At 35.4% G+C, this 27,253-nt stretch overlaps 1 protein-coding gene across 1 annotated transcript in view; it reads left to right on the forward strand.

Annotated features, from left to right (window-relative positions):
- Positions 1 to 27,253, forward strand: part of Stacl (Stac-like) — a 765,750-nt gene that overhangs the window by 110,001 nt on the left and 628,496 nt on the right. Inside the window, 1 exon segment of the mRNA XM_067775429.1 lies at positions 22,012 to 22,203. Within this exon segment, the coding sequence (XP_067631530.1) occupies positions 22,012 to 22,203 (192 nt within the window).

The raw sequence follows: 27,253 nt of genomic DNA on the forward strand, positions 1-27,253 counted from the left end.
AAGATTTCGGGACCGCAGCAGATTCCTACAGGAAAGATTATGGACCTGGTAACTGACGTACAGATTGTGCTAAGATCGTAGAGGAAATACTTCTCCTCATCGTTGCTAGCAAGTAAGAGAACGAATCTGATACCCCAATCAGCGATAATGGAAAACATTTTCCAGCACCCGACTATGAAAATGTAAGCATGGCATTATGCCGGCTAAAAAAAAAAAAGGCGCCAGGTAATGACGTAATATCCGTCGAGCTGTTCAAACATGGAGGCGAAGATAAAGAGCTTGCATCAACCCCTATGCAAAATGTGGTTGGATGAACGCAGGCCTCCAGATTGGAACTTACGCATTCTCTGCCTAAACCAGAAGAAAAGCGATCCCGCAAGCCGCACCAACAACCGCGAAGCCAGCCTGCTTAACACCACGCATAAGGTTCTGTCTGGGGTACTGTGCGCCCATATTCAACAAAATGATTGGACTTTTTCAGTGTAGCTTCATACTTGATAAATTTACTCTCGACTAGATTTTTAACCAGCGCCAGAGCCTGGAAAAGACTCGCGATAAGAGAACCGACAGTCACCAATTTCTTCTCTATTTCAAATCAGCCTTTTGCAGCGCGAAAAGAAGCTGCTTGTATGCTGCTATGTCTGAATATAAGCTCCCTGCAAAGTTAGTAAAGCTTCGAGCAACATCACCGGCTACATAAGGATTTGGAAAGACCTCTCTCAGCCATTCGAAACCAAATGAGGCTTCAGACAAGGCGACCTCCTTCCGGGTGATTTCATGTACATACCGCTGGAGAAGGTAATTCTAGCAGCAAAACTAAAGCGTTACTGCGTTTGGAAGCGAGCCAATTTTTATCTTCTGTCCCAGCTCTAACGTTAAAGATTAGGACAGTGCGAAGTTTTGTTAAAATGTCACATTTCAGATTTGCTAAAATTGTGATAAATTTAACATGCCTAATTTGCATGAAATAAAAGTAACGACGTAAACACACAACAAAATTACACTTTCCTGATCCTTTGCTGACTTGTTTACTTTTACAACGACTTTTGTTTGCTTATTTTGTTTCATAATTGCTATTGTGGTTGTTCTTGTATTCTTGGCTGATGTATTTTTCCTGTTGACACTGCTAACATGATGAAAATTAATTTTCAACTTTTTGCAACATCAATTGTTATTTTGTTGTTGTAACGAATTGTTGTTAAGTGTATTTGCTTTCAGGAACGGAAAGTGATTTTCCCTTTGAGATGATTTGCTTTGACCTCAAGACTTATGGTGAGCTGAGCACTGTGCATCAATGGGAGTTGCATTGAGTCGATTTTGCAGTATTTAATTATGAGCTTCAAGAAACAAATTAGTTTTTTTTTTTTTTTGTGGAAAGTTTAAAATTATATACATAATATGTTAAGCATTACGCTCGTTTACAATATATTTTGGTGAGTAGGTTAGGATAGATTGATCCAAGGATCTGCAATTAGGTTAGGCTCAGCTGACTTGTCGTTAGCAGCTAATATAACAAAAATCTGTTAAAAATATTTCTTAAAGTTTATTCGACAAAAAAAAAAAAACCAAAAACTTGCCTTCAGTAAAACTGTGGCAACTGCACCAAAAGGGAAATGAACATACTACAAGACCGACCTATTGGAAAACAAAAGGTGTGAATTACTGCTATCTGCATAATTATGGAACGCCCTAGTAGAGTACTTGTGGCAGTTTCTTTTTTTTAATTCATGAATTATGCTGTTTTCGTTATTAGTCTCGAAATCATTATGAAAATCACTCCGAATTGATGCCGGGATAGCCCAGAATTGTCTCCGAAATAGTCTTGCAATATTCCGAATTCCTAAACAATGAGTAAATTATAATTGAATTATTCTGAAATTACGCCGTTTATACTCTGGAAAAATTGGGTCCGAAATAATCCCGATCTAGTCTTATAGAAACAAGTAAGAAAGGCTAAGTTCGGGTGTAACCGAACATTACATACTCAGCTGCTAAATTACAGCTTGCAAAACTTTTAAGTTACCTTCTTTTAAAAGTGGGCGGTGCCACACCCGTTGTCCAAAATTTTACTAATATTCTATTCTGCGTCATAAGGCCAACCAACCTACCAAGTTTCATCGCTTTATCCGTCTTTGGTAATGAGTTATCGTACTTTTTCGGTTTTTCGAAATTTTCGATATCGGAAAAGTGGGCGTGGTTATAGTCCGATTTCGTTTATTTTAAATAGCGATCTGAGATTAGTATCCAGGAATTCACACACCCAATGTCATTAAGATAACGCAAAATTTACTCAAGTTATCGTGTTTACGGAACGACGGACGGATGGACATGGCTAAATGAATTTATTTTTTCGCCCCGATCATTTTGACATATAGAAGTCTATATCTATCTCGATTAGTTTATGACGTTACGGGGTACCGTTATGCGAACAAAATGAATACACTCTGTGAACTCTGCTCAGCTGAGTATAAAAAAGCACGAGACTATGTATGTCGCCTTAGTATCTAGATCGTGGCAATTGATCAGACGCAATTAAAATTTGCCCTTTCCAAATTAATTTGACGCTTCCTCATTTACAGGTGAAAAATGTGACTATTCCTGTATCAAAATAATGCTTTGACATTTTCATCTGACTATTCTTACTTAAATGTAACGCTTTCGTATTTACATCTGACGTTTTTTCATTGTAAGTGTTGGGCGGTGATAATAAAAAATTTCCAATAATATGGTACACTTGTCCATGCATTTTTTTCTTGGCAATGTTTTGCAGCATTCAATTATAAATAAAATGAAGTTTGAAAACGAGATACATACGTTCCTTGGTTTTCGCGCGCTAGCTTTCATATGTATGTACAATGTACATTGTACATACTGTGGCGAATATTAGTGACACTAAGTGATACTCACATCACTAGTCTTATGCTAAGTAAATGAAGCCACAACAACAATAAAGCAGGCAGTCACTTGTATCTACATAAACGAATCAATCATTATGTCTACACATATGTACGTACACGGAGCGGAGAAGAGACGCACAAACACATGCATATATCTTATCTGAAATGCTCCGAAAAGTAGGCAATTATCTGTAGAAGTGTCACTCCCATATACACGCGCATATGAGAAGCTATACACGTGCATATGAAATTATAATTTTATAGCAGTAACTAAGAAAATTCTGGAAACGCCTAGAAGTATGGAACGAAGAAATCGAAGAATATAAAAGAGCGCAATCTGAGCAATCAGTTTGATTTAAGCAATCTATCAGTTGCGAAGTATAAGTTTTATTTGCAAGTTGTCTAATAAAGACCATTTTTGCATTATTCAATATTTGAGTTATTTATTCAGCAGTTTAGTGATTCGAACTTTAGTAGAAGGTTCCAAATGAGACGAATTGCACTAAATTCGTTACAATACATTAACCCGTTGCGAGCAAGAAGCTTGTGCATTTGCCAAGAGCGAAATGACGCACTCTCTTTGGCTGTGAGTATATGTACCTCTTCACAAACACAAAGTTGTTTTTGGTGGCCCATTGTAGCTTGGGTTTAGTCATCGAAAAGTGTTATGCTTGCATTATTTGGGGGTTTTCATCAACTTTTTCCTAAAAATAAAGGGCTCTAATTTGTGAAAATGGAACAAATACAAACCGCAGAGTATTTATTTAGTTCAGTACTTTATTAAAAAAAAAATCATAAAAATCGGTTTGGTACTTCTTGAGATTAGCTGTTACAAACACTGCCCATATAATCATTGTTATATAATTAGTATAGATGTAATATGTGTTCCAAAGGTGAGCCAAATGGGACCAAAAATAATTTTTTTTTTTTAATATAACGATCCATGCGGCACTTAACGGAGTTTTTTCTTATTTTTACTGCATTGCCATCGGATTCTATACTATATTAGAAGGTTAAAGCTTGCAGCTTTTCGGGAAGTTATTTAAATTTCAATTACAAAGTTCGCTAAATAAAACCATTTAAAAAACCACCCATTCTCAAAAATGTATCTGGTCTTAAAATAACTAATTCCAAAAACGGTTCCAAACCGTAATTGCTTGCAAGAAAGTAAACGATTCGAAAAGAAAAATTCGGTTCAAAAAAGATACCCGGTTGCAAATAACTGGGTAATTGTAAGTAATTGTTCACAATGAAGTAATCGATTCCCAAAAAATTTCCGGTTCCAGAAAAATATCAGGTGCAAAAAAAACCATTTCCAAAAAAATTATCGATAAACCTGTAACCTATGCAAGTTCTCAAAAGGAAAAGGTTAAAAAAAACATCAAAAAGTTATCGTTAAAAAAAAAACCTTCCAAAAAAGGACCCTTTCCTAAAAACGTAACTGGTTCCAAAACATTACTTCTTCTAAAAACAAACTGGTTTCAAAATATAACCGGTACCAAAAATCTAGTTGTTTATAAGGAAAGAACCGTTTACACAAATGTATTCGGTTGAAATAAAGTAGCCAGTTCAAAAAAAGTAACCGCTTCCAAAAAATTAATCGGTTTCAAAGAAGTTACCGATAAACCTGTTATACTATAACAGTTCTAAAAAAGCTTACAGTTTCAAAAACGCTACCAATTATTAAAAAACAAAAAAAAGCGGGTTTTAGAAATTTTTCGGTTCTAAAAAATTAGAGAACTTCAAGAAAATGAAAAGTTCTAAAAAACTAACCGTTTCAAAAATGAAAAAATCAGCTTTAAAAAGTCCAAACAAAGCAGCATCACTTCCGTAGAAGTAACTATTAAAAAACACTGGTTTAGAAAGTAACCGCATCTTATAAAGCAACCGGTTCCAAAAAGTGAGCGGATCCAAAAATAATGCGGTTTCAGAAACGAATACGTTTTTATCAAGGAATCTATTCCAAAACAGAATGTGTTTCTGGAAGGGAACTGGTTTAAAAAATTTCCGGGTACCGAACCATCTGCTCTAATGAAAACTGTAAGGGTTAAAAAAAAATCTAGCAGTAGGCCATTTGATTGTGATAAATGATTTCATCGTAATTTGAGCAATCCCTTTACAGTTTACAGTATTTAGCCAAACCATAGGTATATCCGAAAATAACTTGTTTTTTAACTGTAATAACAAAAACTGATGTTTTTTAATACAGAATGTGAAAATTTAAGGTTCTTCTTAAATGCTCAACTCTGAATACTCATTGAATACTTGCCTAGATAAATTTCTAAATATTTGGAAAAGTTAATTCATATACCTTTTTTAGTACATTTATTTGCACTAACGTGCATTAGATTATGTAGACGACGTAGCTCTCGGACAAGCAAATAGGTCGAACGACCCTTTGTGCATACTTTTGCCCTGTGGTGGTATAAGTTCGCGTGTGGTAAATCACACAAAGCAGCATGAACTCAATTTTTGTTTGTTTGTTAATATTTCATTAAAAAAGGTCGTTACTAGAATAACATTTGCCAGCGGCATTGTTTAAGCAACACAAAAAGTATCAAGTTTTCAATCATGCATGAATATGCAAGGAGCACATCAGCGTTGCCATTTTGGCGCTTTTGGAGCCAGATCTAGCCCTTTTTTTTTTGCGTTTTGCTCTTAAAATATTTGCCCCTTTTTGGCTCCAAACCTATTTCGTATTGTGAAATTTGTAATGTGTTTTATGTGTGTCGACGTTTTATTTTATTTGTTTCGTTATGTATGATGTGGCTTTAATCGATAAACTGTGCCATGAAGTTGTATATTTGCTTTCAAGCTCGTGCTTCTAAGAGTCTCAACCCTTTAACTTCAGATTATAATAAATTTTTGTCTCTTTATTTTTATTATACCTTTAAAGAATATATGGGGAAATCCGCCAAATTTTGGTTTTTTTTGGAGAAAATTTTTTTTTTTGAAACATGGTATCACGCAAATATCCTTTTGTTAGGAACATTGAGGGGTAAATTGGAGCTATAGTGCTTCGCCGTTACTCATCTTACATAATGCCTCAAAAAGATATAGTCAACAGATCGAGCAAAATATATATAAACTGAGGTCGCAATGTTAAATATATATTTATTTCAACACTTCTGTACCGATTATATCGAAATGTTAACAAAATATGGAGATATATGCAGCTGTTAGCTATGTAAAATTTTTTTGATACACGAGACCCGGTTTTGTAGATATCGGTAAAAATATAAAACCGAATAACCGCCAAATATTTTTTACTGCAAAGTTTGCAACACATTTATTTTACCACCTTGCTACCGATTCTTTTGAAACTTTAAAAGCATATAGATATGAGAACGAAGTATGTTTAGGTAAAGAAGTTTTAGTACCCGAGATCCGGGTTTGGAGATATTGATAAAAATATAAACCCGGAAAACCTTAAATTTTTTTAATTACTTAAACACTTCTTAGCCGATTGTGTTGAAATTTTATCAGGATGTACATATCTATGTGTGGTATATTTAGGTAAAATTTTGTTGATACCCGAAACTCGGTTTTAGAGATATCGGCAAAAATATTAAACCGGGTAACCGTCAAATATTTCATACCCGTTTGTTAATTTTTTCTCTACACCACAGTAGTATACCATCAATTGCCTCATCTTGGAATATTCACGCAAGGAAAGTTATTGATGTTTGTACATGGGGCAAATATACGAAATTTTCGCCAAAAATTGGCAATCGTCAAATAGTGTAGACATTTTTTTTTTTCTTTTTTAAATTTTTGTACCAAATTTGTGTTTTTTTTCATTTACTTTTAAATAAAACCTGGTTTAAAAAAAAATTTTTTTTCTACACTTTTTGACGATTGTCAATTTTTTTCGTAAATTTCGTATTTTTTCCCCATGTACAAACATGAATAACTTTCTTTGCGTGAATATTCCAAGTTGAGGCAATTGATGGTATACCACTGTAGTGTAGAAAAAAAATTAACAAACGGGTATGAAGTGATAAAAGTAAAATTGTAGCTGGGCCCACAAAAAAACGTGCTCCTGAAAAAAATTTACGCAACCAAGTGCTTCCACTTTTCAGCCTCTACCTTCAAAACTGAAAGGGGCACATCGAATTTGAAGTCCCAGGTATTTTTAGTCCCTGAAAGACTATTATCGTGCATAATCCAAAATTTAATCTCTCAAGAAGCTACAGACAAAAAACTGTCAATATTGAAAATGACAAAAAAAAGTATCGCTAATTTTATTGATGATAGTTTTGAGTATTGGAGGGGCACATTAATTTTGCTCATACTTTTAGAATCTCCGTCTCAAAAACAACATTTAGTTTAAATTCCATAACGTTTCAGCGATGCCTCAAAATTTTATCGAAAAATTCAAAAAAAAAAAAAAAAATTCAAGGGTATCGCTTGAAAAAGTGTAAAAATCCACGTTTTTTACGTTTCGAAGTTCTGCAAAAACTTACTATCAACTTCCTTGATTTTTAAAATCATCACATCGGATAGTCAAAAGGTCTAACTTAATGTTCTTGTACTTTTTTCTGGCGTTAAGTTTTTTTCCCGTGTGTAAAACCCGAGTATCCGAAAAAGTAAAAGTTTGGGGATTTGCCCATATACAAATTAAAAATAAGATAAATGTATAGACGAACTCATTGAAAGAAAGATACGTAATATCTGTCGCGACTACGTAATTAAATTAATTGAGCAATTAAGGCAACGCTTGCCGCACAATATATAAGCGCTTAGCAAAATAGATTTCTTTTCGGTTGAAAACACATTGAGAAGTGTAAAACCTCGAAGGTTTTCATACTTCACAAATGATAAAAAAAATTCTAGTACTGATGAAATAATGAGATTATAAATGCAGTGGAAAAATATTTATCTCCAAAATTGGAAAAATGTGACTTCAACATTTAGTCTTTGGTTTGATGTTAAACAGTATAACAGTATCATTCAAAAAGCTTGTCGACTTTGTGCTGCCGCTAAGTAATGCTGAAATTGCAAGAACGTTTTCAAATATGAGATTGATTAAAAGAAAACACAGAAACAATATGAGTTCAGTTATGTTGAATTCACTTTAGATAATAAGAAGTGGTTTTAAACGGCTGAAAAAATGCTGTCATGACTTTGCAATAAACAACGATCCCTTAAAATTAATGAACACCAAGAATGTTTATGAGTTTACTAAAAATAATAATTCATCTTCTGAGAACGAAGTCATAGATTTTGAAGTCTAAGGCCTTTCAAATATATCTCGTCACAACATAAGCTTGAATATCGTACACGTGTATATTAATGGTGATTCGTACACCTGTAGGGCGTTAAAAATTGAATAAAAAAATTGGAAAAAATTTTGATTAATTTTCATCGGTCAACATTTTGGCAAGTCGTATTTTTGCCGAACCTAAGCCGTGCCAGCATTGTAGTAGTGTGAAAAACAATTTCTATTTGTTAGCGGTACTTTACCGCCAAATGGAAAAACAAAATATAAAATGAAATATAAAAAGTAAAGGTGTCTAAAGTTCGGGTGTAACCGAACGTTATATACTCAGCGTGAGATTCAATTGTATATTTCATTTCACATAAATTACTTTTCTACATAACACGTGGCACCGCCCTTTTAAAAAAAATACTCCCCATTTCCTCTTACAATAAAACTTGATAAGTGAAATATCATTGATTCAAAACAATTTTTGTTAGGTTATAACTTATTATTTTCGTCTACGGCCCTTTTAGACTTGTTTTATATCTAAGTTGCCGTGATCTTTAACCCATCCCGTCCATTTTTACTAGATATATTTTCTATGGCGGCCACCGTGGTGTGATGGTAGCGTGCTCCGCCTATCACTCCGTATGCCCTGGGTTCAACTCCCGGGCAAAGCAACATCAAAATTTTAGAAATAAGATTTTTCAATTAGAAGAAAATTTTTCTAAGCGGGGTCGCCCCTCGGCAGTGTCTGGCAAGCGCTCCGGGTGTATTTCTGCCATGAAAAGCGCTCAGTGAAAACTCATCTGCCTTGCAGATGCCGTTCGGAGTCGGCATAAAACATGTAGGTCCCGTCCGGCCAATTTGTAGGGAAAAATCAAGAGGAGCACGACTCAAATTGGAAGAGAAGCTCGGTCTTAGATCTCTTCGGAGGTTATCGCGCCTTACATTTATTTATTTTATTTTATTTATATTTTCTGCTATAAGGAAAATATGTGTACACAATTTCATTACGATATGTTAGTTTTTCATCGAGGTATGGATCCCGAAACATAGAAAATTGCTTAGTCATAAAAGGCCGGTGCCACACCATTTTCAAAAATTTTAGTGTTTTCCAATTTAATGTTATAATTCAATTTAGAAAGTAAAATTCTATTGACACAAAACTCTTTTTCATAAGATATAGCTTATTATTTTCGTCTACGACCATTTTAAAAATCTTTAATATAAAAGTGGGCGTGGTCCTTAACCGATATCGTTAATTTTTCTTTAAGCATTCCTTATAGTAAAGCAGGGATCGCCACAAGCTTCTTATGGAAGCGTGACCACACCTACTTTAAAAAAAAAAAAAAATGGCGACGGAGCTGGTAAAAAGTACACCGTAAACATTCCGAAAATTCATAAAATGGTATTATTTTAGAAAGAAAATTATACATTTTGTAATTCTGATAGAAGGTAAATTCATTAGATTTTTTTAAATTTTATTTTTTATATTTTTTAAATTTTTTTTATATTTTTAGGTTTTTTATTTTTTTGTCTTGTTTTGTTTTTTAGAAACAAAATAATATAAATAATAATAATTTTGTAATTCTGATAAAAGAAAAATTCATTTAATTATTTTATTTAATTTTTTATATGTTTTGTTTTTATTTTTCGTATATTTAAAACTTTTTTTTTGTTTTGTTTTTAATTTTTTTATTTAAGAGTATTTCGGAAAGAAGGATTAAAGTGGAGATATTAACCTACTGTAAATTGTCCGCAATTAATTTTTCTATATCTATTATGATGTTTGTGGTTGATAATTTCAGAAGCGCTTCTAAATGCTGATTTGTAATTCTAGTTTTGTTATTTGTTTTTATTTGCTTAAGGAATGAAAAGGAACTTTTACAAATGTACGTACTACTAAACATTGAATAAAATTTTAAAACTTCTTGACGCAGTAAGGGATATTTCTCCTTGCTTGCAACTTTCCTAAAATCAATGCCTTTTAAATCTAGTAACTGTAGTTCAGAGTCGCATTGTAAGGCGTATAGCTCCGTTTGGATTTCTGGGCTCTACTCATTTGCATCGCATGTCATGGGTATAAAAAAATTAGTAACATTTTCCTGTTGCTGAGAGCTTTAAAGTAATTTTCAATGTGATTTTCGCTTTAGTCGCATCAACCTGTCAAAACTGATAAATATGCATGCAAGCCGAAATAAAAACATGAATTAATAATACCATTTACTATTTACATACGTCCTATTCGATTTGCTTGAAATGTGGTATATAAATTTACCTATATTAGTATTTACGATCCTTTTTTCCGGGAAGTAGACCAGAGACGGACTGGGACTGGGATTAGGACTTGGACTGGGACTGAGACGCGGAGTGGTACTGGTACTGGGGCGCGGAGTGGTACTGGGACACACCACCCTCCTGGACTGGCAATAAGGGATGAAGAGGAATGAGAAGAACTTGAGAGAAGAGAAAAGAGAAAAGGAAAAGGAGACTATCATCGGGTTCTGAACTATATACCAAGTTTCAAGCTTGCAGCTTATCGGGAAGTTGCTTAAATTTCGATTACAAAATTCTGTTCGCTACACAGAGTCAAGCTAAATAAAACCGTTAACAAAAAAACCCGGCTATTATTTATTATATTCTATTAGATAAATGAGTGATAATCTTAAATTATCTTCTCCGGTTAATAATGGAGAAACAAAGCATGCATGTACTTCAAACTTATCACTAATATTTATATTGCATTTTCAATTTTTAAGTCAAGTGAGACGAAATAAAATTTTGTCAGTGCACGTCATTTCATCATTTTGTTTTCTAAAAAAATGGCTACAACCATTCGGCGAACAGAAATGGCGCTGACACGTATACAAACCCAGTCGGACTTTGTAGCTTTCAAAATTAACGCATTGCATTGTTTTCTTGAATGCATTTTAAAATACTTCTACATGCGTTCAAATCAAATTAATTTAATTATTAAATAAATCAAACAAAGCTTCATTGTTTTCGTACAGGTGAAACAAAAATACACCCAAAAATACTACTTCAAAAATAGTTTTACACAAAATATAACAGTTGAGTTCCTAATGGGTTCAGCAGAATACATTCGGTTGTTGGCAAGATGAAAGAATGCGTGCGCGGGGGGATGTGTGGTGCGCTTGCCTATGCGGTGCGCTTGCCTGAGCGTTTTACAAAAACAATTGCGTGAAAGCGCTTATGGAGTGATGACCCCTGTAGTAAAGGCAACCTCTCTGCCGAATTTTGTTACGATAAGTTTAACGATTTTTGATTTATGATTTATAATATTTGTAAAACAGATTTTATCACAAGTGGGCGGCCTCATGCACATTTTAAAAATTTTTATCAAATTTTTGTCAAGAGTATCAATATCAGTCCACGCGTCACATTTCAACATTCAAGGTGTATTAGTTACTAAATAATCAGGTTTTTTGTTTTTTCCAAAGTGTTATATACATATAAAAAGTGGGTGTGGTTATCATCAGATGTCGCTCAGCTTCAATACCAATCTATTCTGGTTCCAGATAAGCTCGTGTACCAAATTTGGTGAAGATAGCTCAATATTTACTCAAGTTATCGTGTTAACGGACAGACGGACGGACGGACATGGCTCAATCAAATTTCTTTTCCCATACTGATGATTTTGATATATGGAATTCTATATCTATCTCGATTCCTTTATACCTGTACAACCAACCGTTATCCAATCAAAGTTAATGTACTCTTTGTGCAAAGCACGCTGAGTATAAAAACAGTATTACTTATGTACCTCACCTTATTTTTATACCTTTCATGAACATGAAATGGTATATTAACTTTGGCCCGATGTTTGTAAAGTTGAGAAATATAGAAGATGGACCCACCATTAAGTATACCGAATTGATCAGGGCGACGAACTGAGTTGATATAGCCATGTCCGCCTGTCCGTCCGTCTGTCTGTTTGAACGCAAGCTGGTCCCTCAAATTTTGAGATATCTCAATGAAATTTTGCACAAGGATGTATTTTTGTATTATATTAGACATTTGTCGGATCCGGTAGGATCGGACCACTATAACATATATCTCCCATACAACCGATCGTTCAGATAAGACGATTTTGGACATTCCTGCCGCAATTTAGAAAGTATAAACGTGAAACTCGGTGATATATATTCCAATATATCATAGAAGATATCCTGAAAAAATCACTTTGATCGGATCTATATATAGTTATATCCCATACAACCGATCGTTCAGATAGAAAGATTTTTGACCATTTCCCCCTTAGTTTCCAATATAAAAAACGTGAAACTTGGTGATATATATTTTAATATATCATAGAAGATTTCCTGTAAAAATCATTTCGATCGGAGCTATATATAATATATATCCCATACAACCGATCGTTCAGATAAGGGGGTTTTTTACCATTTTTTATTTTATATTTATCTTTAAAATCATTTAGGTATGTACATCTGTTAATTATATTTCTTATCTTATACATCCGATTATTTGGAGATTACGAACGGGATAAGATTATTTTTCAGCCCCATTCATGAAAGGTACGAAGTCTTCGGCACAGCCCGGTTCTTACTTGTTTTTTGTTGATTTACTGTACCTTTTTATAACTTTGTTAAAGTTTGATTTGAAATAAACGAGAAAATTTACATTGAAAAATATACATTTTCTTCTACCTCTTTTTGCAACGGGTTTTGGATTTTCTTGAAGAAATTTGGCTTTTTCTAGAATCTAGCCCCAAAGAAATTTTTTTCCTGGCAACACTGGAGCACATACATACCTACAATGTAGCATACCTCTAGGCTTCGTGGGAATACATTCACTCATACACAATACACACGTATTGTATTCACTTAGGAATTAGAATATTTTTTTGTTTTATTATTTAACAAGCAGTAAATGTGTAAAAAAAAATACACAAATACTAACATATATAGGGTATAGGTTTGTTGACAGTTACACAGAAATGCAAAACAGTGAGAAATAAAGGAAACAAGGTTTGAGCAACGTTTTCCCATCACGCACTAAATTTTTTATTAAGCGCCAAGAATGGAGTTTGGAAATATGTGCGCTGTTCAATATACTAAAATAACAATAACAACGACAATGATAACATTGTAATGCTATTTTATTTATACAATTCTGAATAAACGAAATTCGTGAATTTATTTGCTTACTTCGACGTATTGTGAATAGTTGATTGAGCTTACAATTTAACTGTGAGTATCGGATATTTGATGATGGTTGTTTTTTGTTATTTGATTTTTGGTTTCAAGAGCGTAAAGATAATTTGGATTGATTGGACAAGCTCCCTTTACTTATTTGTTTGGATTGGAAATTAGTCTATCAATTTACATTTTTCTTACTTTGGTTTATTTATCTAATATATATATATATATGTAAGTACTTTAAGAAGTATCAACTGACAAGCGAGTATTTAGAAATTCTTGATAATTCTGCCCTTTGGTTATCATTCAAATCAATAAACTGTCAAAAAAATAAACGCTTATTTTCTATATATAAAATGCTCTTATTTTGCTAACAGCACTACTATGGTAGTAGATGTCCACATTCATGTCCAACTGATTGACTTGCGCTGCTTTAATACTCTTTCCTGTTTCCTTCACTGTCAAGAATTGTCGCAAACAGCCTTCTCGACTTGTTGCTCATTTACTTCTCTCATATTCAGTGTTGCCTATTTTATATATTTGTATACATATATGTCGGAGTAATGTGCGCTCAAAGAGTCAGCGCATATGCGCCTTGACAACCACGCTACAGTTGGCAGCCATAATTTCGAAATTGTAAAAGACTTCGTTTATTTGGGAACCAGCATCAATACTAGAATTAATATCAGGTCTGAAATCCAGCGACAAATCACTCTTGCCAATAAATTCTACCTTGGACTAGGTAGGCAATTGAAAAGTAAAGTCCTCTCTCGGCAAACGAAAATCATACTCTACAAGTCACTTATCGTACACGTCCCGCTATATGGAAGCATGGACCACGACAACAGCAGCTGAAGCGGCTCTGAGAGTGTTCCAGAGAAAAGTTCTTCGAAAGATTTATGGACCTCTACGCGTTGGCGATGGTGAACACCGAAGAAGATTTAACGATGGGCTGTGCGAGCTATATGCAGACATCAACATAGTCCAGAGAATTAAAACGCAAAATGCGAATGAAAGATGGCGCTTCGGCCAAGAAAGTGTTTCTATCGCAACCCTCCTATGGGAGCAGAGGTATAGGGCGGCCCCCACTTCGTTGGAAGAACCAGGTGGAAAACGATTTAAACTCACTTGGTGTGACCAATTGGCGCCGATTGGCAGAGAGAAGGAGCGACTGGCGCGCCTTGTTGGATGGCCATAACCGTTTAAACGGTTAAGCGCCAATTATGTGAGTGAGTAAGTAATGTGCGCTATTCATTGCTGTGTATATGTATGTGTGGCTGTTTTCTGTTTCATCTGCTTATCTTGCTGTTGTTTCTGTCCAGCTTTTATCTTCAGAGTGACATATCGGAGCTGCTAATATTCGCCGCAATATGATTGAAATATGAAGTTAATATCGCAATAGAAATTATCAAAAAAGTGAAAGAGTAGAAAAGTAATTAATGGGGAGATAGATTAAAGAGAGCAGATGAGAAATATTGATAGCAAAGCTGAAAGGACTATAAAGAGATGCATAAAGGCAGAGATAAAGAAACTAAGAAAGATAATAAGGGAGAAATGGAATCAAAGGAAGGAAAACTTTCAAGATAGGACAAAGTTAGAAGAAGTGAAAAATAAAAATGTCGATACAAACAGAAAGATATAAAGAGGTGCTTAATGCGGGCAGCCTTAGTAACGGAATCATATAGCTGCGAAGCTGGTTGGTTGATTGATCCTGAGAGATCGGGTCCAATTAGCGCTCGAGGCGACATTTAGGTGCACTTCTCCTTAAAGTAATTCATTATTAGACTGCTGTATAATGTGATTTTTATAATCAAACCATTTGCTTAAATTAATATATCTATTGATGCCCTTAATAAAACAATTCAATACGTCCTTTAAATCGTGCATCACAAAGTTACCAAAAGTGCAGGTCCTGATGTTCGCTGTGCTGGACTGTCGAAAGTCGTAATGCTTGACTGTTCCCTTATAACCCTCCACGGCATGAAAGCCGAACAACCAATGCACTGCCAACGTGGCCGTAGTTCTAAGTATCTCTTTCCTAGACCTTTTTGAAAAATTCTCGGTTATATTTCTGGTTTTAGTCTGACCAAGTTTGTTTGGTTATTTTACAGGGGTTCGTAGAATACCAATTACGAATTGCAGTTTTCATGAGAAGTATCTACTTATTGATGTGAGTAGTCGATGTACCATCGCTGCCTCAGTCAACAATGCACCGACCGCTTTTCAATTTTTTGCTTGCTATATACTATAGAGTAGTCTACAAGTAGCTAGCTGGGATAGCGTTCCTACATATATTGGACCAACGTCAAACAATGTGCTTGATATTGCATTGAGCTCTGAGCATGATATATATCGGGGTATTAATGGAGGATCATTGACAGGCCATCCTTCTCCGACCATGCATATTTTAGCTACAGCTTCTCCCTAAAGAGGGAATAGAGGAGGAAAATATTTAGAACCCCTAGGGAAATGGTCTGGTACATCGATCAAATTGATAGATTTTAATAAATATTGTAACGAATTTTCTGCAAATCCTCTTATTTGCCCTTTTGCTAGGTTCGTATCGCTAAACTGTTGAATAAATAACTCCAATATTGAATAATGGAAAAATGGCCTTTATTAAAATACTTCACAATAACACTCAAATTGTGCAACGAATAGCTTAATAACCAAACTGGTAGCTTAAATGAAACTGACTTTCAAAATAATACTGCTATTGCTCGCTAGATATCGTCTTAGTCGTAACTGCTTGGCAACTCAAATCAAACTGAATTCCAGCGCCTCTACATCTGCGGCCTTTTGTACTCTCTGGTTTCCTCGTTCGCATCTTCTAGAATCTACTAGCATTGTCCATGAGCTCTTAAACTTCTCAGCTATAACTAAAACTGCACGATTTTATAGCTTCTCTCATACCCCATGCTTGTATGTGTGAGCGACACTTCCACAATTATAATTGCCTACATTTAGGAGCATCTCAAATAAGATGTCTGCATATGGTTGTGCCTTGCTTCTCAGCTGCGTGTACCTACATATGTGTGGGCATAACGATTGAATTATTGATGTGAATGTTTGTAGTTTACAGTCTCTCGCGCACACATAGGCGTATAAGTAAATGCATCTGTGTGTGATATCTCTCGGCTGCCTTATATATGTGTATACATGATTTGATTATTGACGTAAATATCGCTTAGCATAGCCTTAGCATCGCCTTAGTGATGGTATAGCTTAGTGATGCTAATATCCGTGACAATATATTTTGACTTTACATTGTAATTGAATTATTCTGGATTTCATGGCTTGGATCTTAAAGCCCGTATTTTAATGAATCCCGACTTATACCTGCAAATTTTTGACACTATGGACAGATTCAATCTATGTGGAGTCTTTGTTGACCGGCCTTTTCGACTTTCCTCAAGAAATTTTGAGAAAAATGTTTTTAATAAATAAAATTAACACTTTATAAATGGTCAACAGCCCTTATCTTGATTATAAATTATGCATACACAGCTTACTTACAGTATATGCTTTTCTGCTTCCACTGATTGTCTTTATCCTATTCACACAGTTACCTTTTCCGAGTTTTATTTTATTAGTGCTCAGCGTTACTTAAATTATCAACTGGCTGCTATCATTTGGATTGACAGCTTGTAAACAAGCGTCTGCATCTCAATTGGGATTTTCATGAATAATTGATGATGTAAGATACTCTCGCTGAATGTCCCACTGTTGCACTACTTGAGAAGTATTGTAAGCACAGGCGCGGTGTGACAGGGGAAGTAATTGCTGTAAGCTCTGAGGATTGGCTAAATGCGGAAACAGTGTATGTTTGTGCATGTAAGTTGAGCAATAGGGCAAAAGTACTGTTCGTTCGTTGACACTTGCATAAAGGTATTTTTAAAATCCTTAAAAAATATTTTCAAGAGTTACTATTGTTCAATTTGCAAAGTCACTCAAATCTATTTGAACCTTTTATTGAGTGCGTAGTGATAAAAGGACTATTATAGGTTAAATCAAACCTTGAATTAAACAACTTTTTCTGTCATTCATGTCTGCCTCATTAATTTTGAAGTAAGAGGAAAATAAACAAAAATTTCCGTTGCTGGAAGTCAAACCCAACGACTGATGAGAATAAGAGCAAATAATTTCAGTTAGCTTAAGAAAATGTAGAAAAATTCAGTTTTTGAACGATATTAATGAAAAGAACTTAAACAATCCAGCTCAATTGTGGTCACCAGATTTCTTTCGAAACTCAGGCATTAGACGATATATTCCGTTTGTCGGAAATTAGATAGCGATAAACTGCTATGACCATACGCCTTGTTGCAGCTGCTAACGGGATATTTTTGGCCATTGGGTTTGCAGGTGGGATGTGTTTAATGGCATGCAGTGCTGCCATCGAGGTAGTTTTTAAGGCTCCAGTAATGCTAATCATTAATCAATATCTGCTACTATCTATTCTTATAACCAAGGGATATCACGCCATCTTGGCCCCTCTCCCCTTTCTCCCCCTTCAATACACCTCTATCGGTCCACCCGCTTAAACCCGACTTGGCCGTGAAGGTTGCTTGGCCTTGGACGTTGCTTTACCAGCCACTTATAGTAAGTTTACAACCGGTTGGTGAGCATTTAGTCGGCTTTAAACTGAAATAGAATAAGCTTCAAGTTACGAGACAGCGTATGGAGTGGACTGTCGTAGCGCGAGTCAGAATATATGTATGCACAAATGAATGAATCTCAAGGCATGCTACACACTATATACCCACCCTTCCTTGGTCGACAGTGGCAATATTGTTGTTGTTGTTGCTGGTCCCCAAATAGTTATAAAAAACCAAGAAATAAATTAAAACACCGCATTGCATCCTACAAAGGACGCAAAATTTTCAAGTACATTTGTTAAGATACTAGGATCAGTAAGCGGAGAAAAAAAAATTGCCAATTATTAATTCGAGCCATGTTTACAAAAATTGTTCAATGTTTTCAGCGAGACATTTGCCGCCACGCCGTCGATTTTGGTGAGCTGAGGTAGAACAGCGGACGGTAATGTCAGAGCCGCCTTATGACATCCACGAAATATGACACCTATAACATCAACCTCACAAGAGGGGTCCTTATTAACCGCCCTAAATCCAAATTATCAGTTTTTAAAATATTTGTCTGCCTGTCTGTATGTATGTTTTTATTCACATCACTCAGTAACCACTGCGCAGAATTGAGTGCAATTTTCACTGTTGCATCAGCTGAGTTCTAACTGAAATCTAAGCAAACGTTAAAAACCTCTAGATCTCTACAGTCGTGACACACAAAATTCGGACCCTGGTAGTGTGCACATGTATTTGTACAATATGGATATCAAATGAAAGCCGTTGACGCGGGCTTTCACAAATTTTTAAAGTTGTTTCACCTCTTTCCCGAGATCAAGACCAAAATATGGTTCAAAGTAAATATTATGAATAATGCCAATTTCACACAGAGTCTTAATGAAAAAATTAGTCAAGTTTTCTACATTAAAGCCCTAATTAAACTCAATCTTCCATACAAAATACAAATTCTTATTTATCTCATTATTGATTTATTGAATGCCTAATCGAGTGAAAAATCCAGTCGGCTTTGCTTGGTGCTTCGAATTTTATTGTCAATGTAACAAATGACAATTAAAAATAAATTATTTTCAATAATTTATGAAAAAAGAAAAATACGAAAAAATAAAAAATTTTATTTTCGCTGCATTTGCTGCAAAAGTTAATATGGCTTTTGCGAAAATAGGTCTATACTGGGTTAGGTGCAACATCTATGGAAAGTTGCGCAGGCATTTTATTTTGAATATGTTTATAGTTAAGAAGGGAACGGCTGCTTTCCATTTTAAATATTTTTTGTAAAAACGAAATATTTTTTTGGGGCTGCTGACCGATGTTCGCTTAACAGTCCTGTGCATAGATGGGTACCCGGGTACCTTTTGCATATTCAAAAGCCATTTTTAAATAATCTACATATAGAAATGAGTTAAAATTTTGTGGCATCCTATGGGAATAAGTTTTCTACAAAAAGGTGAGAAAATTTTTTCAAATATATGTACATATGTACCTTCATAAAGATGGTTTTTTTAATAAATTAGTTTTTTATAACTAAAATTAGCTTTTTATTACTAGTTGTCATGGCTGGGATTCCTAGGTACCACTCGTAGTTCTCAAGTATGAACTGCCTTGTAGTACCCGTGTACCCAGCCATGCGAACTAAGAAGAAAAATTATTCATGAACAGGACGGTTGTAGTGTGTTGTAAATAAAGTTAAACGAACATATAAGTTGAGTAGCGCTTATGTTCAGCGCAGACATCAGATTCCTTCTTTATTAACAAATGCTTTCCCTTTTATAGGAATTTTACTTACAATAATATTACAATATTTTTGTACAATACTTACACACTAAAAATAACTACATTCTATTTTTATATACCTATTCAGTAGAATATTCTTATTACCTAACTATGTAATAATGTTTGGTCAGTCGCACCGACAAACCGACGCTGTCGATCAGTCATGCTGATCAACACTTGAGCTAGTGAGTGTGACGCTTATGGATTAAACAACTGTAAACGGATACGGCTCCCCGCTGGGTTCAATATAACTTATCTATGCCGCTATGAGTAATTTGTGTGTGGTCGACAGTGAAATTCATTTGCTTGTGCATTCCAAGCTAGACCTATTCTGGCATGTACATAAGTCCAAATATCTTGTATTGTGGTAATGCCACATGGTTAATCAAACAAAAGGTCCCGTATGAAAAAGGAAACTTAATTATTTCATTAAATAAAATTGTGATTAGATTAAGTTTCTGTGTGAAAACGGTATAAGAAACCACAAATGATGTCGCTACAGTAGTACGCCTGAAGAAGTATCGATATTACTTGGCTTTAGAGCTTACGATTTCTTCTCGAATCGAGAACTCGAATTCTCGCGAGATTCTCGTGTCTCGCTGTCATCGTAAATATCGCGAGTTTCTCGACATTCTGATTTAAGCGCTGTTTGGACTGTATTTATATACTTGTTTTTTTTTTTTTACTTGTGACTTTTTGGTTGATTTAACTCAAAACATATTTATTATACATATAAATTTGTTCACAATATTTTGCTTTTCAACGCGACACCAAGAACACGGCTTCTCGGGAGATTATCGAATCTCGAATTACTCGCAAGGCTCGCGAGATTCTCGAATCTCGAATTACTCGTAATACTCGCGATCTTCTCGACTTTCAACTCAGTCGCCGCATTGGCAATATTCTACACATTTCGGGATCTTTTACTTGTGGTTTTGCGGGAATTTTGGCTTGTGCTCCAGAAGAAATCGTTAACTCTATATAAAACAGCCAATGAATCGATTAAGTTGAATGTCGAGAAGCTCACGAGCCTTACGAGTAATTCAAGATTCGAGAATCTAACGAGAAAGCGAGCCTCGCGAGAAATCTCTTCTCGAACATATTCGAGAAATCGTAAGCTCTAATTGGCTTTCGATTCCATCAACAAAATCCTTTACGGGGAAAATTTGATAAACGACCAAGAGTGTATTTTGATCATAAAACTTAAAAAAAAAAAATAAAAATTTATGTAAGGCGCTATAATCTCGGAAGAGATTTTAGGCCGAGCTTCTCTTCAAATTTGCGTCATGATCCTATTGATTGTTTCTACAGATTGGCGGGACAGGACTTACTTGTTTTATGCCGACTCCGAACGGCATCTGCAACGCTTGGAAAAATTTTCTTCTAATTGAAAAACCTTGTTTCAAAAATTTTGATGTTGCTTTGCGCAGGGCGAGAAGACAGGATGTTCGGGGTGGTAGGAGGAGAACGTTACCATCACACCAAGGCGACCGCCATACCAACATTTTAAATTATTTAAATCTAGCTAAAGAAGACAGCTCCATCTTTTCCATACAATGACGTACTGATGTGGTATGTATATATGTATGTCGGTAACGCCATTGTATAGAAAAGTAGGGCACAATTTCTAGATGTGCATAATGTAGGAGAATTTTAAGAAGTTCAGCATAAAATCACCTGGGCTCAAATACCAAAAATAACTGGTTAGTAGCTTTACGAGAAAACCAATTTAAGATAATTTCTCTAGTGTAACAACTTATTTCGTCCTTTTATGGTAACCGTACTCTTGCTTACTAAACTAGGGAGGGTGTTACGGCCTTGAAGGTTCCGTATGGCCATATTAAATCCTTCCCATCCTCGGGATAGTATATTAATGGTGCTTGTTACCGGAACGTGCGGCATTTATAACCGGTAAAGGACCATCAAGATCGAAAAAACTCCTCAAAACCCTACGTACTGTAAAACCAACTGGAAGTGAATAATTTGTTTTGCTTTCTTATCCTGAAGATCAGAAAGGTAGATGCGCTCCTGTTTCTCGCTTTTTTCCAAGACCACTTACTAGGACGAATATTATTACCGTTTTTTCTAACCAGCATGAAAGTTTGAGTTCTTTGTGCGTGTGATTAAAATATGTTTTTAAAAAATGCATGATTTTTTTATATTTCTGCTATATTGCTTAATCAAATTTTTATTTATATAATATTAATAGAAATTTTTATTTGATTTCGTTTAAAGTTAGTTTTTTATAAACATACATAATTACAAACCACTTTGCAAGCTAATATATTTCAATTTATTTCTTTATGACCTCTTCTAATTTGGAATTCTTCAATTGAACAACTTGCTGGGGTAAACAGATTCTTCAGCAAAATCTTCAAGTGGTCGAAAAAGTCGTAGATTTTTTGGGTGGAGGGGACCACGTAGTGGTTCCCTTGGCCCACGGGCCGGTATGGCTTCCTATAATGGGGTGCTAAAGGATTATGGACATAGCAGTTTGAATGAGGCATTCAAATCCCAAAATAATGTCAACTTTAAGTTAATAAAAACAGGTGAGTACGAAATATTATAGCTACATATTTATATCTTCTTTCTTTTGAGGTAATTAAGAGCAATATAAATAATTTTGCGTACTGCTAATTTATAAAAAATTATCGCGTATTCTTCAATTTAAAGACTTTATTTATAATGATAATATGAACAAATGTATCAATTTATAATTTATGTGTTGAACATATTTATAAATATTTTGTACATTAGGGCGGGTCAAATTGTATGTGGAAAAATAAGGGAAAAACTTCAGGTGCACATCCAGTTTCTGAATCTATGGGTCATACTGAGTAATATTGCCCATGGGACCATAGATCTGAAATGAATTTCGGGCCTCCCTAATTTTGTTAGAAAATTTTATATCCCAATCCGAATCCGAATTTGACATTTATTTTCATGTATTTTATTTGTGAGAACCGCTATTCGGATTGGTATATAAAATTTTCTAACAAAATTAGGGAGGCTCGAAATTCTTTCAGACCTATCGTCCCATGGACAATATAACTCAATATGGCCCACAGATTAAGAAACTGGATGTGCCTTTTCAACAATAAATTTGACCCACCCTAAACTGACAAGAATTTGGTGAGGCTATTCATACTAATTAGTATTTGAATAGTTTATTGACAAGATTTTTGTTAGTCGAACTCTGTGAAATGAGCGAACGCTTTCTGCCGGCAATTTGCAATGCATACTTAAATTAACAAAGCTAGACGTCGTACAACTCAACGGGCACAGAAACAAAAATATGATCAGAGAATATCTCTCCTCCACTTCTGCAGATTAATGAAGCCAATAAAAAGGCCAAACCTTCTACATCAATAGGCCCAGATGGAATAGCTATGCTGATGCTAGAACACTGAGCATAAGCACATCAGCTATCTGGCTTCTAGGGGATACAAAGATTTATAGCTTAAAATCTTCCGCAAACCAATTGTCACCCTACCCTACGCGAGGGGAATCCTGTTATAATGAATGTGTCATACACATATTTAGCAGGCGAGGCTCTGGAGACCACAAGTTTCTCATGGTACTAGGGGGTGTGGAGAGCGAGATGGCCTAGAAGGTTTAATGTGGTCATATAAATCGTTCCCGAGATGGTCGGGCTCAGTGGTGGATCCACGGGGGGTTTTCGGGTCCGGACCCCCCCCCCCCCCCCCCCCCCCCCCCCCCATTAGGAAAATAAGAGATTTTTTTTTAATTTTTATCGGCTCCTAAATTCCAAATTTAGTTAGGGAACGAAAAAATGTCACATGAGCAAGACAAAAAAATAAAATAGAATAAATATTTTTGCTTTAAAATTGAAGAAATTTATTAATTATTATTACATTCCATTTAAAAGTAAAGAGGCTACATTCAAACATTAGTAAATTTTCGAGGTTTTTAGAAAAATGCTGCTAGAATTTCGTCCTCGGTGAGTTTAATATGGGTATGGATATTTAAAAAGCAAGACCATTCAGTCGTTCCTGTCCCATCGTATTTCTCAGGTAATTTTTGATCCTCCTTAAAGTCGAAAATGATCGTTCTGGAGTTGCTGTAGTTACAGGTAGTACTGCCAAGATTCGCAAAATTTTATCGACATTCTTGAATGACTTGCTATTGATTACCTGAAAAATATCGTCAGATTGGTGTTTGCACAATTTTGACTTGATCCGAGAAAAGGGACCTACTAGGCATCAAAAACTCGATTGTTGGATCATGATTGATTACGCAAGTTCTTTTACTGAATAATCAAGAGGCGCAATCATACATAAATACATAGAAAAGATTCTTTACATGGGTTTGAATGGTAAATCAACACTTTCCAGAGCGTGCCGTGTAAGATTTCACTTTTGCCTAGTAGGTGCCTTTCTCGGATCGCGTCCTATATAAACTTTTTTACATGTAGATTTTTGATCGAAAAACACTCACCAGTAAAGCATCAAGCGCATTTTGGATGTTTTGGCCATGGATTCGGTGTCTCCACATCTTGACTTCAGATAGAAAATTTCCTTTTGAACAATCCAAGACATCTTCATAAAATGTGTAGAGGTCAGCGCATTTCTTTTCGTTGAATTCTTGTTTGAGAAACAGTTGCCAGAAACTTTGGAAAATTGATTTGTGATCCGAGAACCGACTTTTGAGCTGGGAAATGAACGTATCAAGAAATTCTGTAGTAGTCTTCAATACTTTGTGCTTGAACGTTGCAACGATTTTTTTGTTGATTGCAACGGCGTGGCAGTTTCATTGTGATTTCGTATTCAGAACAAATTCCAGCAACATTTTCATAAATAAAGTGGAAAGTAGAATCTGCGTCTTCTCGTATGTACGTGAAATCATTCAAAGCGTCATCTCCTAGCTTAGTTGCCTCACCCAGATCTTGGTTTTTAGATTGTAATTCTCGACTCAAAGGCAAAACAATCGAATTAACTGACTCCATAATGTGACAGGCGATTTGGAATTCAACCATGGAAATCGCAGTCAAAAGTTGCAATGCTTTTTGCGAAGTATCTTGATCTTTCCACGTTTTGATTTCTTCCAAAGATTCAATAACAGCAGGTTGCAATTCTATGTACGTTCCAGCTGCTTCGTGAGACTGAGCCCATCTGGTAGGGCAAACCGACTTCAACTTTTGTTTTTTTTTCTCACTTTTGTTTGTAATTTTTGAAATTTCTTGGTGTAGAACGTCTTGTCTTTTAGGCCAGTGAAAAAATGCTTCAACCGCTCCGATAGTTCCTAACGCCTTTTTAATTCCTGATACTTCGCATGCTGCATTCACTGCCAAACTGAAGCTATGTGCAGCGCAATGTACATAAATTGCCAGGGAGAAATAAGATCTCAGATGAGCCTGCGTACCATTGAATTGGCCACTCATTGCCGGAGCTCCATCGTATCCTTGACCATACATATATGAGCAATCGATGCCAACATCATGCAAATAATTCCTGATTGAATCTGCTAAGCCTCGTCCAGACACGTTGGTAACTGGCACAAATCCAAGAAAATCTTCACAGATATTCGATTTTGAGTCCAAGTATCGGATGCAAATGGAAAATTGTTCTATGCTTGATATATCAGTCGATTCATCTGCTAAAACCGAGAATCCTTTGGATCTATTAACTTTATCAACAATTTTTCCTCTTATCAATTTGTGACAGATTTCAATTATTTCGTTTTGAGTAGTTTTGCACAAATATGTTGCATTTTTTGGCATCGACAAAAGATTTTCCTTAAAAATTTCATCACTCTCAGCTCGATATTTCAGAACAGCCCGAAAATTTCCTTCGTGAAGGTTTTCTCTTTCATCAGCTTCATTATTAGCGTTTGGCCATTCTTGAAACAAAGGTCCGTCGTCCCTATGACCTCGAAGAGCAATTCCTTGTCGCCCACACAAAACAATAGTTTTAACTATAGGTTTCAATCTCTCATAATTTTCTTTTCTCGCTTTTTCTTTCTGCTGGTCAAGTTGCAGATCAATAGCTTTGCGTTTTCCAAGCTCAACATCGCGTAAATTTTCAATTCCCAAATTGATTTTCTATGGTACTAATTTTTCTCGTGATTTCGGAAGGTTTCTTTTGCGTGCTTCCAAACATTGAAAGGCTTGTTAACTAGCTTCCCCAGCTTCGCATCAACTACTCCAGCACTTTTCACACCAAAAGCTATGCAGTATTTACAATATCCACCATCATTCTTGGCAGAATATGATAGCCAGCTGAACTCTTCTAACCATTTTGTTTGGAAAGACAAATTTTTCACCCCTGATTTTGGAAATTTGAATGTGGCCGTTGGTAACCATGTTTCATTGATCACTTTAAGTATTTCAATTGCGTTTTTTGGGTTTCGATGTGTATCAGCAATGACTCCAATATCATTCTTAGGAAAAAGCAGAATATCGTCTTGAAGAATAGTCGATGAGTTTTTCAAGATCTGTTGATTATCGGGAACCATTGCACCATTGGAAGTATAAACGGAATCTGAGACCAACTTTTCCGGTGTCAAATCCTCCATCTGATTCAAAGAAATATTTAAGAATTAAACTATGTTTAAACATAAGTTAAGAAATTCATGCTGGCTCTTGATAATTGTAGGCTGGGTGCGAGTTGATCTAATTTTTAGGTACCTAAAGTAATATTCCACTGGTAATATTCCACTTCCAGCACTGCAACAATTTAGGAAAAAACTGTCAAAACTATGTGAGTTCATTTGGCAACTAACTGTTGTTTGTCAAACAATACAATTATGCCTTTTGTAACTAATTGTTGTTTGTCAAACAATACAGTCATGTCTTTTGTTTGTTGTTGTTTATACAAACAATACCACAATGCCTCAAATAACTAATTTGACATTTCAATTTAGGTTGAAAAATATGCTAAAAAAATTCTAAATTTGCTTAATTGCACTGCCTTGCCGACAGTTTCCCGTGATTTAGGTTTTTTGTGTATTTAGGTTGCAATTTGGGTCAACTCGAACACGACCTTAATTTTCAAATTGCAATTTTTCTTAATGACACTTTAAAGAAAATTGACACTTGTCAGGCTTATCTAAGAAAAGTTCGAGAAATTTCTGACAGTGCTGCCATTGGATCCTTTTTGGCGCAGTATTTGAAAAATTAGACTTCTTACATTTGTGATGAGAATTGTGTATTACGGCAACGATTTGAATATACTATGTATGAGTAGAATATGCTGTTGATTAGGTTAAATCAACTCGATTTGATTTAAACGAAGTAAAGTTGCGAACCTAGTATACCTCCTGGCTACACCTTCAAATTTTGTTCATGTCAATCTCTTTAACCTTTTTTTTGGATCTTGGCTAGTTGTTCCTATACCGTTGCTCATAATTTTCTGTTATATATATATATATTTTGAGTTATAGTCCCCCCCCCCCCCCCCCCCCCCCCCCCCCTTGGCCTGATCCTGGATCCGCCACTGGTCGGGCTTGTACCTTAATGGTGCTTTGTTAACGAAACGTACCGGTTCTATAACCGGCAAGGACTATCAACATCGATAACACTCCCCAAAGCCTTTGGGAGTGTCTTTATCGCTAATACAAGAACAACAACAACAACATGAG

The sequence above is a fragment of the Eurosta solidaginis genome, chromosome 3 (genome assembly GCF_040869045.1).
Source record: "Eurosta solidaginis isolate ZX-2024a chromosome 3, ASM4086904v1, whole genome shotgun sequence".
NCBI lineage: Eukaryota > Metazoa > Arthropoda > Insecta > Diptera > Tephritidae > Eurosta > Eurosta solidaginis.